The sequence below is a fragment of the Marmota flaviventris genome, chromosome 6, assembly GCF_047511675.1.
Source record: "Marmota flaviventris isolate mMarFla1 chromosome 6, mMarFla1.hap1, whole genome shotgun sequence".
Taxonomy (NCBI): domain Eukaryota; kingdom Metazoa; phylum Chordata; class Mammalia; order Rodentia; family Sciuridae; genus Marmota; species Marmota flaviventris.
In genome coordinates this window covers 110,480,836-110,498,584 of record NC_092503.1, presented here as the reverse complement: position 1 = coordinate 110,498,584, position 17,749 = coordinate 110,480,836, and the positions used below count along the sequence as shown (strand labels likewise).

Genomic DNA, 17,749 nt, shown 5'->3' with positions numbered 1-17,749 from the left:
GTTTTGAACTCATGAGCTCCAGACAAGCTGGAATTATAGGCATGCACCATTGTGTCCGCCTTCTAATCCTGATTTTTGAAATAAATAGTTTGGAGATTCTGGATCGGGGTACTTCTTTTTTGCAGTTTTTAAAAAATTGGTACATTATAGTTATATGTAATGGTGGGATTTGTTGTTACCTATTTGTATAGGTACACGATGTAACAGTGGGACTAACCTGATTATGGGATGTTTAGCAGCATTCCTGGCCTCTATACACTAGATGCCAGTAGCAATCCCCTGAATTATGACAAGCCAAATATTTCCAGATAGCAGCCAAATGTTTATCTGGAAATATTTCAGATAACAAAGAGGCAAAATCACCTTGAGAACCACTGTACTAACTTTCAAACTGCCTTCTTCTGAAAGGTGTCTCCTAAAGACAATGGTCAGAAAGACAGTGTCTGGCTTACCTTTTTCTGCAGAATAGCCTCCTCAGGAAGTACAAAATGCCAAGGATCATGTGGTAAAGATTAATGAATGTGACAATCGAAACCAGGATGAAATAGGACACTGAAATTTAACAGGATACTATATCTTGACCGATCAGAAATCTGGGTTTTCAAATATTAAATATTAACCTTTATGTTTATGCTGCTTTAAGAATTTTCTTACTATATAAAAGGTACTACTTTTTCTAGTAGATATGGAAACTCCACTGAGTCGATTTTTGAGAAAATTTGTTCTACTTTCTCCTGTTATCCAGTTTTTTGCCCATGAAATGTCCTTTCCTTTTGCTGAACTAGACACCCTAGTAACTTGCCTAAAGAGAATTTTAATCAATAAAAGGGAAAATAGGACTAATGTAGGGTGGAAAATTCCTTACCATTTGCTGGTATTTATTTACATTTTCCTGAAGTGTGTTAAGTAGAAAACTGAAGATCCTTTCCATTTTCTGGGTTAATGTTTGCTGGATATCCCTTCTTCTTTGAGGAGGAAGTGTCTGAAAGGTCACTACATCCTCTGCCAGTCTCAACAGGATAAACATCACTAATTCTGTTTGTGTTTCCTATACCAACAGAAATAAGGTAGTTAAAACTAAAGCACTTTATTCAATATAGGTATGCCCAAAGGCTATTTCCAAGACCAAGCATGCAGAGCTGACACAGCTGCACTCCTTACCCCTAGTCTAGAGAGAGTCTCCAACTCCATTAGCATGTCAGGCCAGTGCTGTGGCCACTCTCGTTTGATCATCTCTACCATAATTCGAGACAGAACATCTTTAATGTGATTTTCCTCTTCCAAAATGTTCAATGTTCCCTGAAAAAAGATAAGAGATACTAAGAGGTTTGCAAGACCGAATTCTAGTCAAAAAACAAAAGCAAAACCAAAACAAAACGGGGCCATGACAGTATACAAAACCCATCAATAGGTCTGTTTTAAAATTAAACAGAACCAACAAATCTGTTCTCCATGTCTGAGTCATTTGTCCTTCATTTTCACCCATCATTCTTCCCATTTAAACTTAAGTGTGGGTTGCATTAGCTAATAAGGTGGCTGTCACAGGGCCAAGAAAACATCACTGTTCTAAGGAAAGTCACAAGTTGCTTCATTTTTTAATGAGGGTCAGGGTGGAAGAGTTTAGAAATAAGGTGTATACTGAGAGGTTGATAAAAATGGGAGGGGATGGAAGAGCAATTGACTGTTTTTCCCATAATCCTAGTTTTAGAAAATATAGAAAAATTATTATTGGTATGAAGTTTGATGTCAAAACTAATGAATTATGACTCTGTCTCCCCAGAATGAACAAAATAGCTGAATTAATTCATGTTTTGTTTTGTTTTTTAGTACTGGGGATTAAACCAGGGATGATCTACCACTGAGCTATATTGCCAGCCTTTTTAGTTTTATTTTTTATTTTGAGATGGGGTCTAGCTAAGTTGCCGAAGTTGGACTTAAACTTGCAATCCTACCGCCTACTTCAGTGAGTGGGATTTTAGGTGTATGCCTCCACACCGGTCTAAATTCAAAAATTTGAAGGACATTTTTTTCCCCATTAATGTCATAAAAGGGGAGGGGTAGGAATTATTTCATACCCTTTGTTTAAAAAAAAGAAAAAGCTGGGCATGATGCTACACACCCATAATTCCAGTGATGCAAGAAGCTGAGGCAGGAAGATCACAACTTTGAGGCCAGCCTCAGCAACTTAGTTAAGACCCTCAACAAGTTAGCAAGACCCTGTCTCAAAACAAAAAATATAAAAAAACAACTGGGAATGTAGCTCAGCAGTTCAAATGCCCCTGGATCCAAATCCCCAGTACCATAAACCCCCACACCAAAAAAAAAAAAAAGAATAAAAAAAAAGAAAAAGAATAAAAGGCTATGGGGCTGGGGTTGTAGCTCAGTGGTAGAGCGCTCACCTAGCATGTGTGAGGTGCTGGGTTCGATCCTCAGCACTACATAAAAATAAAAAAATAAAATAAAGGTATTGGGTTTAACTACAACTATTTTGAAACAAATTCTATCTACATGTTTTTCATCACTAGTATCACATCATCGTTGAATCTGGATGAAAGGAAACAAAGTAGAGAGTGTTTCAGTACCTCTTAGATTTAACATTATTCATCCATTTGTTTATCTTCTTTGCTTTGTCTTTATAATTTTAAAAAAGAAGTCAAAATTAGGGTGATTAATTAAATCTAGTAAGATAAATGTGATGAATTACCATTTTTGTGATGCCTGCAGGTAATCGTTAACATTCTACTATTTGAACCAGTAAATTTTTATATGAACATTGTGTGAAAGAAATTACGTTATCCCACACATCCCTTCCTTACATTTGCGATCAGCTCCATGACACTGTTCTTCAGATAGACCTTCTCTAATCGAGACATGCTGTTCCACCGAAACCTAGCCACCAAAATGCATAAAATAAACAGAACCTTGTTAGGAGTCTTCACAAAAGAATAACTTTGATTCCTGCATTCAATTATGCTGGAGATTTCATCAAATTTTATTTTGATTTTGTGTCCTTCAGAGAATGGACAAAAACAGCCCACAATTAACCAAAATAAAATAGAAAAAGTCTTGGGAAAAGGTTTTACTCATGCTGTGGTCCATTAATTAGAATCCTAACAGGATGTGTGCCACAAATTAGCTTTTTCCCATGATTTTATTGATAGGCCAAAAGAAATTATCCATCTAGAGCAACTCTAACAAAATATTTGCTTCTCAGAAAATATAATTTTGAGCTTGGCATGGTGGTGAATGCCTGTAATCCCTGTGGTTTGGGAGGCTGAGGCAGGAGGACAGCAAGTTCAAAACCAGCCTCAGCAACTTAGCAAGGCCCTAAGCAATTCAGAAAGACCCTGTCTGTAAATACAATACAAAAAAAAGGCTGGGGATGTGGTTCAGTGGTTAAGTTTCCCTGGGTCAATTCACAATAACTGCCTCCCCACAAAAGAAAATATAATCTTGATATTACTACTTCTCTTATGTTGGTTTACAAATTTATAGTACAATTTCAGAAACTGGCTAAGTCTTAAAAGCTAACTCTTCAGATAGGTGTTGAAGGTGTTGAATGTAGGAGACACAAGTTAGGAGAGAGGTTTTCGGTTATCCTCATACAATCCTATTTTGCATGTGCCAAAGTAAACAAATTAACAAATGAATGAATGACCAAAAAAAGACATTGTCTAATCAGAGATTTATTTACCTACCTACTGAATTATTCTACAAAGGCCTTGAGATCTGCTAGCATATACTAAGAGTTCAATAAATGTGGACAAATGGAGTAGTAGCTATCAACTACTGCTTGTTGAATGCTTTGTATGTACCACACCTTTTACACAGATGAAGAAACTCAAGAGGAAAAAGGTTTAAAAGTCCTAAATGAGTGCTCCTGGGAGGTCCTGAGAATATTGTGGCAATCATTCTTTTCTTCCTGGGGATTGCTCTTTTCTACTGTCTAAAAAGCATCTCTATAGTATAAGAAAGACTTGCTTTCTCACAGACTTTAAGGACCAAGAGCTCCTTACTTGACAACATGTTCCAGGATTTGAAGACCAAAATGTCTGATGATGGCAATTTGTGTTTTCTCAGCCAACCTCAAGCCACAGGGGACACAGATAGGGCACTTTTCTTTAAATTCTTCACAAAACTGAAAGAAGAAAAGTTAGTATTTCTTTTGGGAGGTCAAAGAGGATAGGGACCAAAATTAGCTGCTTTTTAAAGTTGCAAAAACCTATATAGATATCATACTAAAAGAATAAACTAGATTGATATTATATTAATAAAGAACTGGTAAAACATTCCTTCTACTTTGATGGTTCTAGATTTGCCATGCTGTGGTCAACAGTAGCCTAAGTTCGAAAAGAAACTACCTAAAGGGATAAAAAATTGTTAAGAGATACACTCTTAGGGACAGAACGACAATTTCTAGAATTTGCTTTAAAAACTTGGGGTGGAGGGAGGTATAAAGAGAAGGGTGTCAAAATCCATATCCCAGCTGAATTAGATGATAGGCACATAAAGATCACTATAGTATTCTAATTTTATGTCTATTAAAATATTTCCTAATAAAAAACAAAACTCAAATAATTCTGATTCCAAACCCTGTGGCATACATATAGTAAAGTTTCCTCCAAGGGGCGCTCATTCTGTGAAGTTATATGATCTAAAACATGTATGAGTACTTTCTCCTAAACAGTCATTTCTCACAGCTTACATACATTGTTTAATGGAGCTCTATTGTATTAGCATCACCGTTTGTGTCAGCTTCCAAATTGCAACACTTGAATCAGTCTCCTGAGCAGAGCATCCGGATCTCAAGAAAACTGCTTTCAGGAAACCAAAAAGGCCTTGTAAAAATGCAAAGCAAGTGGTAGAAGTTCATCTTTGCGCAAAACAGCCTATGAATACCACACACTAGAAAACATGGGAGGACTGTGAGAATAAGACCAGAAATGCCCAACACAGATGAGACAGTGAGATAAATGTAAGGCTCTAATATAAGTAAAGGGCTTTCGGGGAGACTGGCGGTCGATTAGGAAAGGTCAGGTGAGCGGGTTAGCAGGAAGACCATAAAGATTGAAGGTGGCGTGGGGGCGGAATCTGCACGTGCGCCTCGGGAAAGCCAGGGATATGGGGATTGAAGGTTGAAAATGAGGGTAGTCCGTGGCGAAGGAGTCCTGGTGCATCAAGAGTAAAAAGTGAGGAAGGAAGAAGACAAGGACAGTGAGTCGTGGAGGCTGGGATAAGAAGCGACTAGAGAGTCCGGGGCGCAGGGCAAGCGCGCGAGTGCAGAAGCGGGGGTGGAAGACCTGAGCTGGGCCGCGAGGGGAAGGCCCTCGGGAGTTGGAAAGGAGTTCCAGAGGCCTCGTGGGCGGGAAACGACCTGATTTAGGGGCCGCACCGGGGCGGCCAGTCTAGGGGAGGGTCTCAGGGCGGGCCCAGGACGCTGGGACCCCAGCTACCTTGAGGGCTTCCAGCCGGTAGCGCTGGGTGGAGCTGGGGTCCATCATGACGGTCACCGCTTTCACCAGCTGCTCGCACAGAGCGTTCACTTGATCCATCGCCATGGCTAACGCCACGCGCCGCGAGCGCACACTACGGCCGTCCCGGGAGCACGAGGCACGGACCGCTCCCTTCTCGGGACCACACGTTGGAACCGGGCCGCGGCGGGCTGGGAGGGTGGGAAGCGGGAGGAGGAACGTGAGCAGCAGAATGTACAGCCCGGGAGGACCAGGCGCTGCGCACGCGCCCGATCTGCCACTGCGCACGCGCCCACGGAAGTGGCGGCTCTCTTGTGACGGTTGCTCCTGGGGGGTGGAGCGAGAGACGGAAGGACCCGGCTGCGCAGGCGCCTCAACGGTCCCTTGAGTCGCGCGCGCTGTAGGACTTTAGTCGGCTGGGTTAACAGACTAGCGCGAAGCCCTTTGGGAGATTCTTTGGGATTTCTGCTCCTATTCTTCATCGTCACGGGGAATAAATCGCGAAACCTGCTGGCCTGCTCAAGACCTCTTCGTTTTCCATCCAGCGGACACTGATCTCCCCCAACCGCGGCTTCCGTTGGCAAGTTTTTTTTTTTTTTTTTGGTACCGGGAATTGAACTCATTGTACTCGACCACTGAGCCACATCCCCAGCCCTATTTTATATTTTATTTAGAGACAGGTACTGAGCTGCTTAGCACCTCGCCATTACTGAGGCTGGCTTTGAAGTCGCGATTCTCCTGTCTCAGCCTCCCGAACTGCTGGGATTATAGGCGTGTTTCTCCGCTCCCGACCCGTTGGCAGTTTTGCCAGGTGTCGCCTTGGTAAGAATATTTAGAACCGTGCGGTGTCGATGTTCAGACTTTTCACATTGCTTTGGCTATTGGTTTTATGATTTGACTGATGACTCATTGCCCTGAAATTATGTGAAAAATAAAACATGCCAACTGAGAGAAAAGACCGCGAGATTGCCTCTAAGGAGATTTTTTTGTAGGAAAAAAATGATACTTTCCCGTATGCCTCTTAAATCTTCCCCTTCATTTGAGCTCTTTTCCTGGATGTGTTACTACTCGATCAGCTACAAACTTGTTTTATGTAGATTGGGATAAATCAAGACAGTAAAAGATTGAATATTCCTGCAGTTTGGTAATTTGCCGAATGCTGTATCTTATTTCAAAGTAGTATAATCCTTATCTGAAAGCAGGGTTTTGCTAGAATTGTGTTCATTTCCTCTCTGCAAAACTCTTGCTTTTTTCCAGTAAATACGTAAATTAGAAACCTCTATTGATTTATTATCTGTCAGTCTGAATATTTTTGTGTGTGTGATTTTTGTGCTTGGCAAATGTTTGCTGTCCTTTAAATCACTGCTTCTTCTTTCACTTTTGGTATTTGTATTTAATATGGTGCTTACCTTGCATAGTCGTTGTCCTTTGTGACAATGCATTTACTATTTTCTGGCTGTTATCTGTTTTAGTACTGCAGAAAAGCCACTTCAGAAGAAAGGAATTTCTGGCATGTTGTGGTTTTTAACTTATGAATGTTTAAACTATCACATTCTGTCTGTTTTAGGCGAGTGGTAGATTGGAATTTACAAGTTATTCCTTGAATATTCTGATTTTCTTAAATATGTGTTTTCTTTCCACTAGCCATCCAGTTTTGTAGTTGCATGGTACCTTTTTTCAAGGTGAAGATCATTTTTTTTTATTCTAATTAGTTATACATGTCAGTAGAATGCGCTTTGATACATCATATGTAGATGCAATATAATTTCTCATTCTTCTGGTTGTATGTGATGTAGAAGCCCACTTGTGATATAGTTATAAATACACATAGGGTAACAAGTCTGACTCATTCTACTATCCTTCCTACCTCCATACCCCCTCCCTCCCTTCACTCTCCTCTACCTAATCTAAAGTAACTCTATTCTTCCCCAGCCCCCCTACCCCTTATTGTGAATTAGCATCCCATATCAGAGAAAACATTCAGTCTTTGTTTGGATTGGCTTATTTTGCTAAGCATGATATTCTCCAGCTCCATCCATTTACTGGCAAATGGCCTAAATTTATTCTTCTTTAAGGCTGAGTAATATTCCATGTATATATGAATCTCACATTTTTCTTCATCCATTCATCTGTTGAAGCACACATAGATTTGTTCCATAGTTTTGCTATTGTGAATTGAGCTGCTATATACAGTGATGTGGCTGAATTGCTGTAATATGCTGATTTTAAGTCCTTTGGGTATAAACCTGGGAGGGAGATAGCTGGGTCAAATCTTGGTTCCATTCCAAGTTTTTTTGAGGCATCTCCATGCTTCTTTCCATAATGGGTTGCACCATTTTGCAGTCCCACCAGCAATGTATGAATGTACCTTTTCTCCTACATCCTTGTCAACATTTATTGTTACTTGTGTTCTTGATAATTGCCATTCTGACTGGGATGAGATGAAATCTTAGAGGAGTTTTGATTTGCATTTCTCTAATTGCTAAAGATGTTGAACAATTTTTCATATATTTGTTGATCGATTGCATTCTTTGAAATGTGTATTGAGTTCTTTTGCCCATTTTTTGATTGGGTTACTTGTTTTTTTGTGTTTTTTGAGTTCTTTATATATCTTAGAGATTAATGCTCTATCGGAGGTGCATGTGGTAAAGATTTTGTCCCATTCTGTAGGCTCTCTATTCACGTGATTCATTGTTAATTTTTAAAAACCTTTTTAGAATACAGTTGGGTGCTTACTCAACTGTATAACCTGTTTCTTATATTTAAATCATGCTTTTCTGGTGTTTCCGTAAGTACCTTATTTACATTAGACTATTTGTTCCCAGCTCTGCTGTATATTAGAATTATCTGTAGGGCTTTTAAAAATCATGATTCCTAAATCGTATCTATACTAATTACATTAGGATGTCTAGTAGTCAAGAGTGTCAGATTTGAGAATATTTAAAAGGTTCCCAGGTGATTCCAATATAAGCAAAATTTGGGAGCTGCAGATGATGTTCCTTCTACTAATATTGCTAACAACATTAAATAAACAGTTAAATAACATTAGTATTCACTCTTTTTAAAAAAAAAAAAATTTTATTAGTTATTGATGGTCCTTTACTTGTTTATATGTGGTGCTGATAATTGAACCCAGTGCCTCACACATGCTAGGCAAGTGCTCTACCACTGAGCCACAACCCCAGCTCCTAATGTCCACTCTTAAATATGTAAAGTTATTTTTCTACTACTCATACCTTTGTCTGTCCATGAAGTGTGGTCAAAAATTTGCATGAATAGAAAAATCATCATTAGAACACTACAAAGTAATTGTCGTAGGTGGGATCCACTGATAGTTTGCTCAGTGGTTGAAAGTGTAAAGAAAAATAGAATATTTACATGGTATCAAAGTATCTTCTTCCAAGATAGTTATTAGTTACAAAAGGAAAAATAGTAACTTTACAGGAGAAACTTGATGTACACCATCTTATCATGGTTAACATCACCAGTAAGAAGATATATTGACAGCATAACCTCTCTTCCATGTGATGCACTGAGAAAAGATCATCGCTTTTTGATATTCTTGCCAAAAATGCATAATCTCAATCATGAGAAAATGTTAGACAAACACAAATTGACATTCTCAAAACAACTAGCCAGCTAAATGCACTGTAAGATCTATATTGCATCCTGGAACAACAACAACAACAAAAAGACATTGGTAGAAATACCAGTGAAATCCACATAAGTACGTAGTTGAGTTAGTGTTTTTACTTTTCATTTTGAGACAGGGCCTCACTAAATTGTCTAGGCTGGCCTCCAATTTGTGATCCTCCTACCTCAGCCTTCCCAGTAGCTGGTATTACAGGTGTGTGCCACTGTATTCAGCTGAGTTGGTGGTTAAGTAGTGTTCGTTTTTTAATTTTGATAATAGTGCTAAGTAAAATGTTGACACTAGGGGAAACAGTGTGGAAGAACCCTACTATTTTTGCACATTTCTGTAAGTCTAAAAGTATTTTGAAATAAAAACTTTAAAAATTTACACGAACGCTATGATGTTATACAGTTGTCCCTCAGTATCCACAAGAGGATTGATTCCAAGACATGCTCCCTCTCCATTCCTTGGCCAGGATACCAAAATCTACTGATGCTAGAGATTGGACCCATGGTCTGGAGAATACTAGGCAAATGCTCTTACCACTGAGCAACACCCCGAATCCCTCCCAAATACTTTAAATCATCTCTAGATTCCTTATAATCCCTAACACAATGTAAGTATTGTACCATAATGCTTAGAGAATTATAGGAATAAAGTTTGTACATGTTCACTACACATTTTTTTCCCCAGAGTATTGGCTGATGTGGGACACTCAAGATATTGAGGACTGGCTATATATACATGTTCTCCTTTTCTTTTCCCTAAACTTACACTTCAGATCTGTCTGTCAACTAGATCACTGTTGCCTTTTTTCTTAAGTGATATATACTATGGTTTTAATTTGCATTTCCCCAGGACTAAGGATGCTAAGGCCATTTTTATGCATCTATTGGCTATTTGTGTCTTGGTGAAATGTTCAGTGAAATGTTTTGAAGAAGAGTGTTTTTAAAGCTTTTACTATTACTTTCATAAAATTGTACTAATTTATTCTCATGCCAGCAATATATGAAAATGCATTTCCTTTTTTCTAATTCCCATGCCTCCTGTGCCTATTCCTATTAAATTTTTAATCATTCTTGCTTGTGATCATGAAATATTTTTCCCTGTTTTTTTTCTTAGAATAACTGTAGTGACTTATGAAGCTTATGCATTTGGGGTCACTAGAAACATGGGCAGATGATACTAAACATGTAGGTAGATGGATGGTAACTTACCAATAAAGGAATGGAAATATAGTTTGCCCTGACATTTTAGACATCTTTCTGTTCATAAATCGTTGTCTTACAGAAAAAATGACTACAGGACAGGATCGAGTGGTTGCTCTGGTGGACATGGACTGTTTTTTTGTTCAAGTGGAGCAGCGACAAAATCCTCATTTAAGGAATAAACCCTGTGCAGTCGTACAGTACAAATCATGGAAAGGTGGTGGGTATGTATCATTGTTACTTTTTTCTTTTTCTTTTTTAAAATTTTTTTTAGTTGTAGTTGGACACAATACAGTTATTTTATTTGTTTATTTTTATGTGGTGCTGAGGATCGAACCCAGCATCTTGTACATGCTAGGTGAGTGCTCAACCACTGAGCCACAACCCCAGCCCCTTGTTAACTATTTTTTTTTAAATATTTATTTTTTTAATTGTAGTTGGATACAATACCTTTATTTCACTTATTATTTTTTATGTACTGCTCAGCCTCAGCCCCAGCCCCTTGTTACTGGTTTTTAATCTATAGACATATAACAGTGCTGTGATAGGTCTTATTTTTGAGGTTTCTGAACTGCTATGTTTGGTGAATGAGTGGTGGCACCTGTAATCAAAACATTTCTTCTAATTTTATGTATTCATAGTATATTCCTGTTAAGTGTCATTGTTTTTGCTTGTGATCATATAATTTTTTTTTGTTTCCTCTTTTTTTTTTTTTTTTAACCTTAGAATAATTGCAGTGAGTTATGAAGCTCGTGCATTTGGGGTTACTAGAAACATGTGGGCAGATGATGCTAAGAAGTTATGTCCAGATCTTCTACTGGCACAAGTTCGTGAGTCCCGTGGGAAAGCTAACCTTACCAAGTAAGAAAAAAGGTTGTTTAAAGGGACATAGAGGAATTGGAAATAATATTTCAGGATGGTTAGAACTGGTGTGTGTCCCCCCTCCCCCCACCCTGTACTGTAGATTGAACCCAGTGGCACTGTACCATGAGCTATATCCCCAGCCCTTTTTATTTTTTGAGACAGAGTCTCCCTAAGTTCTTTAGGCTGGCCTCAAACTTGTGATCTTTCTGCCTCAGGTTTCCAAATCTCTGAGATTATGGATGTGAGCCACTGCACCCAACTTGTGTTTAAATTTGTTTTGTGTAAATAACATCTGAAAAAGTTTCCTGTGGTTAGCATCTTGTCTCTGAATGAAAATAGATTTTGATATTGTATATTATTAATAGGTCAGAACCATTATTACTTAAAATAGTTGCTGTCTTTTGATACCCATTTCATTCCTTTAATTATTTAAAAACTGGTTATTATAATTAAAACTTACTACCAATTCCTATATTATTGGCCAAAAGTCCAAAGTGTTTGAAGTGATTAGCAGGCCTATAAACCTAATAGCTTTTCCAAGAAATGCTGGGTCAGACTTGATATTTTAGTGCAATTTCTAGAATTGTTGAGTTTTTTTTATGATTATTACTTGCCAGAAAACCAACTGAAAGGAGACTACTATCTTGTTGTTGATATATATATATATATATATATATATATTTACATATTTTAGTTGTTGATAGATCTTTTATTTATTTACATGTGCTGAGACCCAAACCCAGTGCTTCACACATGCCAGGCAAATGCAGTACCACTGAGCCACAGCCCTAGTCCCACTATCTTGTTTTTTAATTGAGCTATCTTTCCCAGAGTTTAGACCTTTAGCCTAAACAAGGGACGTGTATGAGGGTTAGGCCCAAGCCCCAACTATTATAATAATCTTAATAACTAATAGATATTGAATATTTTTCATATTCCAGGCACTGCGTTAAGTTCTTTATAGGTGAAATCTCTTTTAAATTTCATTTATAAGGTAGGCACTAGTATTACTTTGTGTTGATAGGTAAGGGATCAGGTTTAGAGAAGTTAAATAATTTAAGTTCACATACATAAGTAGAAGATTGAGGGTTCACATCTATTATTTCAAGTTTTAGTAACCACATTCTCACAGTATATTATAGTTATTGTACAACATGATATAGATAGGGATCATACTCTGACTTGGAACCTGACATATTCTGAATTCACCTATGAATTAGAAGTCTGAAGGTATAATCGCCTGCTAACCCCACCACATTCACATCAGAGTTATTGCCTGAAAAGAAGAATGAAGAGTAGTACTTTAACACTACAGCAGAATTAATTCAGCTAAAGCTATTAAAGTACATTGAATAGAATTTTATGCTGATGTACAAAGTGTAATTTCCTTGAAATATGTATTGTTGACTTCAAAGTGTAATTTGGAAAAGCCACATTCTACCAAATTTAAATGTGATCATTTACTTTTGAAATTTATCAAGTAATGAAAAATGGCCAATTTAAAAGTTTAGGAGAAAGATCTGTACAGATCAGAGAGTTAATAACAACTGAAATTTTAAAAATATTTTGATTTGTTGTGTGGTACTGGAGATTAAACCCAAGAGTGTTCTATTGCTTAATTATATTCCCCCAGCCTTTATGATGTATATTTTTTTTCTTTTAGTACTGGGGATTGAACCATTGAGCAATATCCCCATATTCCCCAGTCCTTTCTTTTTTTGTGGTGGGGTAGTTACCAGGGAATTGAACTCAGGGACACTGACCACTGAACCACATCCCCAGCCTTATTTTGTATTTTACTTAGAGACAAGGTCTCACTGAGATGTTTTGTGCCTCAGCCTCCTGAGTTACTGGGATTACAGGCATTCACCACTGTGCCTGCTCCTTTCTTAGAGACAGGGTCTTGCTGAGTTTCTGAGGCTGGCCTTGAACTTGCAATTCTCCAGCCTCAACCTCTTGAGTTGCTGGGATTACAAGTGTGTTCCACTATACCCAGCTGCTTATGGTTTAAATAGAAGATATATGATGAATTTGGTATCCCCTTTGGAAGGTTGTCTGTCTCCCAGATGCATCACCAGATTCAAGGCACTTACCTTCAACTTGATAATTTGAATGTTAGTATTTGCAGAAGTGATTTTATTAGAATGTGTGTATAGTGATGAGCAACTGCAATATTGACTGAAATAAAAGTCTGTATGTTAGTTTATTTAATTTTTAGTTAGAAATGCTATCCTAAGAAGGACCAGCTACTCTAGTATGTTCAGTTTAATTTTCCCTGTAGGTTACCTCTTATTTGAAGACAGAATTAGAAGCAAAAGACTCCATGAAATATGTGAAAATAATAAAAGAAATAGATGATTGTAGTAAAATATTTTCTACTGTGAGCCATTTTTTTCCTTTTTAGAGAGATCCTTGTAATGTAGAAAAGTAAAGTACATGCTTATATATATATACATACATATATACATATATATTTAGTTGTAGATGGACATAATACCTTTATTTGATTTATTTACTTTTATGTGGTGCTAAGGATTGAACCTAGTGCCTCACACATGCTAGGCAAGTTCTTTACCACTGAGCCACAACCCCAGCCCTAAGTTTGTGCTTTCTATCTTGGTTTGCACAAAAAAATGTTTACCTCCATGGTTCTTCTTTTTCTTTTCTTCTGTCATGCGCCTGCCATTGACCCCATTTAGTTGGGTTACTGTTTATTCTTTGTTAAGCCAGTTGTCTCTTTATTATATTCATTTTGAGAGGGAGAGGATGGGCCCTGACATTCTCCAGGCCACCTCTATTTATTGCCTACACATATGATCCTTACACTTTTTAGGTACCGGGAAGCCAGTGTTGAAGTGATGGAGGTAATGTCTCGTTTTGCTGTGATTGAACGTGCTAGCATCGATGAAGCTTATGTAGATCTGACCAGTGCTGTACAAGAGAAACTACAAAAGCTACAAGGTCATCCTATCTCAGCTGATTTGTTGCCAACCACTTACATTGAAGGTTTGCCCCAAGGCCTTACAACAACTAAAGAGACTGTTCAGAAAGGTACTTCCATAGCATCATTATTGCTTCTGCTTCCTGCCTTTGGAACCTGCTTTGCTTGGTCATGCTGATTCTTCTTGGAATGATTGAAAGGAAATCAAATATATCCTGAATGAATTACAAGGACTCGTGTGGAAGGATATACAAATCCTCCTATCTTTCCAGGTATATGCGTGTTGAGATGCTGGAAAATTACATGAAAATAAATACTTCCTTAGATACAACTAGGATGGGTTAGTGTTACTAATAGAAGGTAGAAGGCTGACTGAACGCTTCCTTCATCTTCAAGTTAATTTATATTATTATAACTTAGTTTCTTGGTTTCTTCATTTGTAAGCAGGGTGAGTTTTTGTTTTGTTTTGCCCCTTCCTTGTTACTGAGGATTGAACCCAAGAGTGCTTTACCATTGAACTACCTACCCAGCCCTTTTTTATTTTATTTTGAGACACGGTCTCACTAAGTTGCTGAGGCTGACTTTGAACTTGGGATCCTCTTGCCTCAGCCTCCCAGATTGCTGGAATTATAGGTGTACACCACCGTACCTAGTCAAGGTGAGCTCTTTTAGGAGAGACCTCCAAGTATAGGAAGTTGAGCCATTCAAACTTCTAATCAATTTCTATCACTTTATCATCAGTGGTGGACTGTGCAATGTTGTTCTTGTTTTACTTTACTACTTTTCTCCTTTGTAGTGTTTACCCTGTTCCCACCCCAGTGATGTATCTGTTTTTGATACATCTTAGATATGTGTATACCTTAATAAATTATACAGTATCATTTTATGTATGTGCTTTTTAATTACAAGATGATATTGTACTATTATAGATTTCATTTAAAAATTTTTTTTTCTTTCAGTGGTGATTTTATTAACGTTATTCATATGGCTGTATTTATAGGTAATTGGTGGCTTTTACCTGCAGCATAATCCATGGTATGGATCCACCATGTTTACAGACCCCTCTCTCTAGTGATAATTCATTGGTTGTTCCAGAGACCCTAATGTTAGTATAATGAATGTCCTTACCCTCTTTAGACCTATGTAAAAGTTTCTCTGGGGAATGTTTGCAGGAGTGGACTAAGAAATCATAGGGTATACACATAAACCTAGTTTCACCAAGTACTGCCAGAATACTGCCCAGCATCACTGTCACAGTTTACATTCCCCTTGGCACATTACAAGAGTCCTGTTTCCCTCATATTGTCCCCAATAACTCATATTGTTTTGTTTCCTTCATATTGTTACCAGTAATGTTTAAAAATATTTGCTAAAGTGGTAACTATAAAGTGCTATTTTGTGTATTTTGTTTTGCTTTAATAAACACTTCTCTAATTACTAATTGAGTTTTGAGCATCTCTTCATGTACTTGTTAGTCAATTGAGTTGCTAATTTTGTGATTTGTTTGCTTTTTTTAATTGAATTTCCTGCCATTTATTTAGTTTTCGATTTGCAAGAGGTCCTTGTATATCCTAGTTATTAGTCTCTTGCCCATTTTTTACATTGCACATATCCTCTACCAAGTTTGTCATCCATGTATTAATTTTATTTATGCTATACTTTGTTAAAACAAAAAATTTTAAGTCTGTCAGTTCTTCATGTTATGATTTATGCATTTTGAATCTCATTTCAGAAATCATTTCTATCAGAATTTTACAAAGACTTTCTCTGCTTTTTCTTCTGTTTGCCTTATAGTTATTTTTAGTTTAACTTTTTTAAGATGGGAGACTCCTTAATTCTTCTTAGAGTAAGCAAGTTTTTCCAACATTTATTTCTCAATTCATTATTAACTTTCTATATATGATTGAGCCTTATTCTGAAGTATTTCATTAGCTTGTATGCTGCTGCACCAGGAACATATTTATTTTTATTACTGATGTCTAATAGTATGTCTTAATATTTGATAAGAATTCTCTCTGCTTTGATTTTCAAAATTAACTTAGCTATTTATGCCACTATTGTTCAGAATGAATTTTAAAATACGCAAGTTGAACTCCTCAAAACATCTTTATTGAATTTACATTTTTAGATAAGTTTTTATTTATTTTTTTATATTCTATGGTGCTGGGGTCAAACCCTAGTATAACATTTCAGTAAAGTTATACATTTTATAATAATCAGACCAGGATAATTGGCATATATTTTACTTCAATCGTTTATCAGTTTTGTTTCAGGAACATTCGCTAGCTATTTTGAAATATAAAATCAATTATATAGTTATGTTACTGTGCTATAGAATGTTGAAGTTATTCTTTCCAACCAACTGTACCCTGGACCCATTAACTGTCCTTTCTCCATGCATTTCTTCTATACTCTTCTGAGTCTCTGGTAACCACTATTCTGCTTTCTACTTCTTAATATCTTTCCACTTCTTTTTAGCATTTACATATTACTAACAACATGTGATATTTGTCTTTTTGTAACTACTTAGTTCACTTAACATAATGTCCTCCAGGCATTTATGTTGCCACAAAGAATATCTTGAGCAACTATCTATCTCAAGATACTCTTCAGTTTATTTAGATGCTTTATTGTGTTAACTTTCACATTTAGGTGTGCATATAGTGTGAGTAGGGATCAAGATTCTTTTATTATTATGAATATCTATTATATCTTTACTAAGGCTTAACTCTTCTATAAATGTCTTGTGCATTCATTTGTTATATTCCTAGATGACTGAAAGTTTTTACTGCTATTGCAATTTTATATATTTTCTATTATATTTTCTACTTGGCTGTTGATGTGTAAGGAAATGATAAAAGTTTTTGGATTTTTTTTTTTTTTTTTTTGGTACTGGGGATTGAACCCAGTGTTGCTTAATCCCTGAGCCACATCCCCAATCCTTTTTATTTTTTATTTTGAGACAGGGTTTTGCTAAGTTGCTTAGGGCCTCACTAAGTTTCTGAGGCTGGCCTTGGACTTGCAATCCTCCTGCCTCAGCCTTCCGAGTCACTGGAATTACAGGTATATGCCACCATGCCCAGCTGATAAATGATTTTTTTTTAATATTTATTTTTTTAGTTATAGTTTGACATATAATACCTTTATTTTATTTATTTATTTTTATGTAGTGCTGAGGATTGAACCCAGGGTCTCACATGTGCTAGGCGAGCACTTTACCACTGAGCCACAACCCCAGCCCCATGATAAATGATTTATATATATATATATATATATATATATATATATATATATATATATATATATATAATTTATTGTTTTAGTTGTAGATGGACACAATACCTTTATGTGGTGCTGAGCATCAAACCCAGTGCCTCACACGTGCTAGGCAAGTGTTTTACCACTGAGCCCCAGCCCCAAATGATTTTTTTTTTTTTTTTTGGTGGTGCTAGGGATTGAACCCAGGGCCTTGTGCATGCAAGGCAAATACTCTACCAACTGAACTATATCTCCAGCCTCTAAGTGATTTTTTTTAATATTTATTTTTTAGTTGTAGTTGGACACAATACCTTTATTTTTTAATTTATTTTTATGTGGTGCTGAGGATCAAACCCATGGTCGCGTGTGCATT

The 17,749-nt window shown here is 37.0% G+C and overlaps 2 protein-coding genes across 4 annotated transcripts in view; one reads left to right on the top strand and one right to left on the bottom strand.

Moving 5' to 3' along the window:
* Positions 1 to 5,740, bottom strand: part of Xpo5 (exportin 5) — a 46,158-nt gene extending 40,418 nt beyond the window's left edge. The window contains exons 1-5 of one of the 2 annotated variants that reach the window (XM_071613360.1): positions 5,454 to 5,740; positions 4,017 to 4,138; positions 2,817 to 2,889; positions 1,162 to 1,299; positions 866 to 1,048 (exon numbers count right to left, since the gene is read on the bottom strand). In XM_071613360.1, coding sequence (XP_071469461.1) covers positions 866 to 1,048; positions 1,162 to 1,299; positions 2,817 to 2,889; positions 4,017 to 4,138; positions 5,454 to 5,558 — 621 coding nt within the window. In that variant the 5' untranslated portion in view covers positions 5,559 to 5,740. Of the gene's footprint in view, positions 1 to 865; positions 1,049 to 1,161; positions 1,300 to 2,816; positions 2,890 to 4,016; positions 4,139 to 4,709; positions 4,888 to 5,453 lie in introns of those variants that run through there. The other variant, XM_071613361.1, reaches the window with a different exon arrangement.
* A 112-nt stretch (positions 5,741 to 5,852) lies between these two features.
* Positions 5,853 to 17,749, top strand: part of Polh (DNA polymerase eta) — a 33,601-nt gene continuing 21,704 nt past the window's right edge. The window contains exons 1-5 of one of the 2 annotated variants that reach the window (XM_027950494.2): positions 5,853 to 6,051; positions 6,146 to 6,293; positions 10,396 to 10,537; positions 11,040 to 11,174; positions 14,011 to 14,228. In XM_027950494.2, coding sequence (XP_027806295.1) covers positions 10,401 to 10,537; positions 11,040 to 11,174; positions 14,011 to 14,228 — 490 coding nt within the window. In that variant the 5' untranslated portion in view covers positions 5,853 to 6,051; positions 6,146 to 6,293; positions 10,396 to 10,400. The remainder of the gene's footprint in view (positions 6,052 to 6,145; positions 6,294 to 10,395; positions 10,538 to 11,039; positions 11,175 to 14,010; positions 14,229 to 17,749) is intronic. The other variant, XM_071613359.1, reaches the window with a different exon arrangement.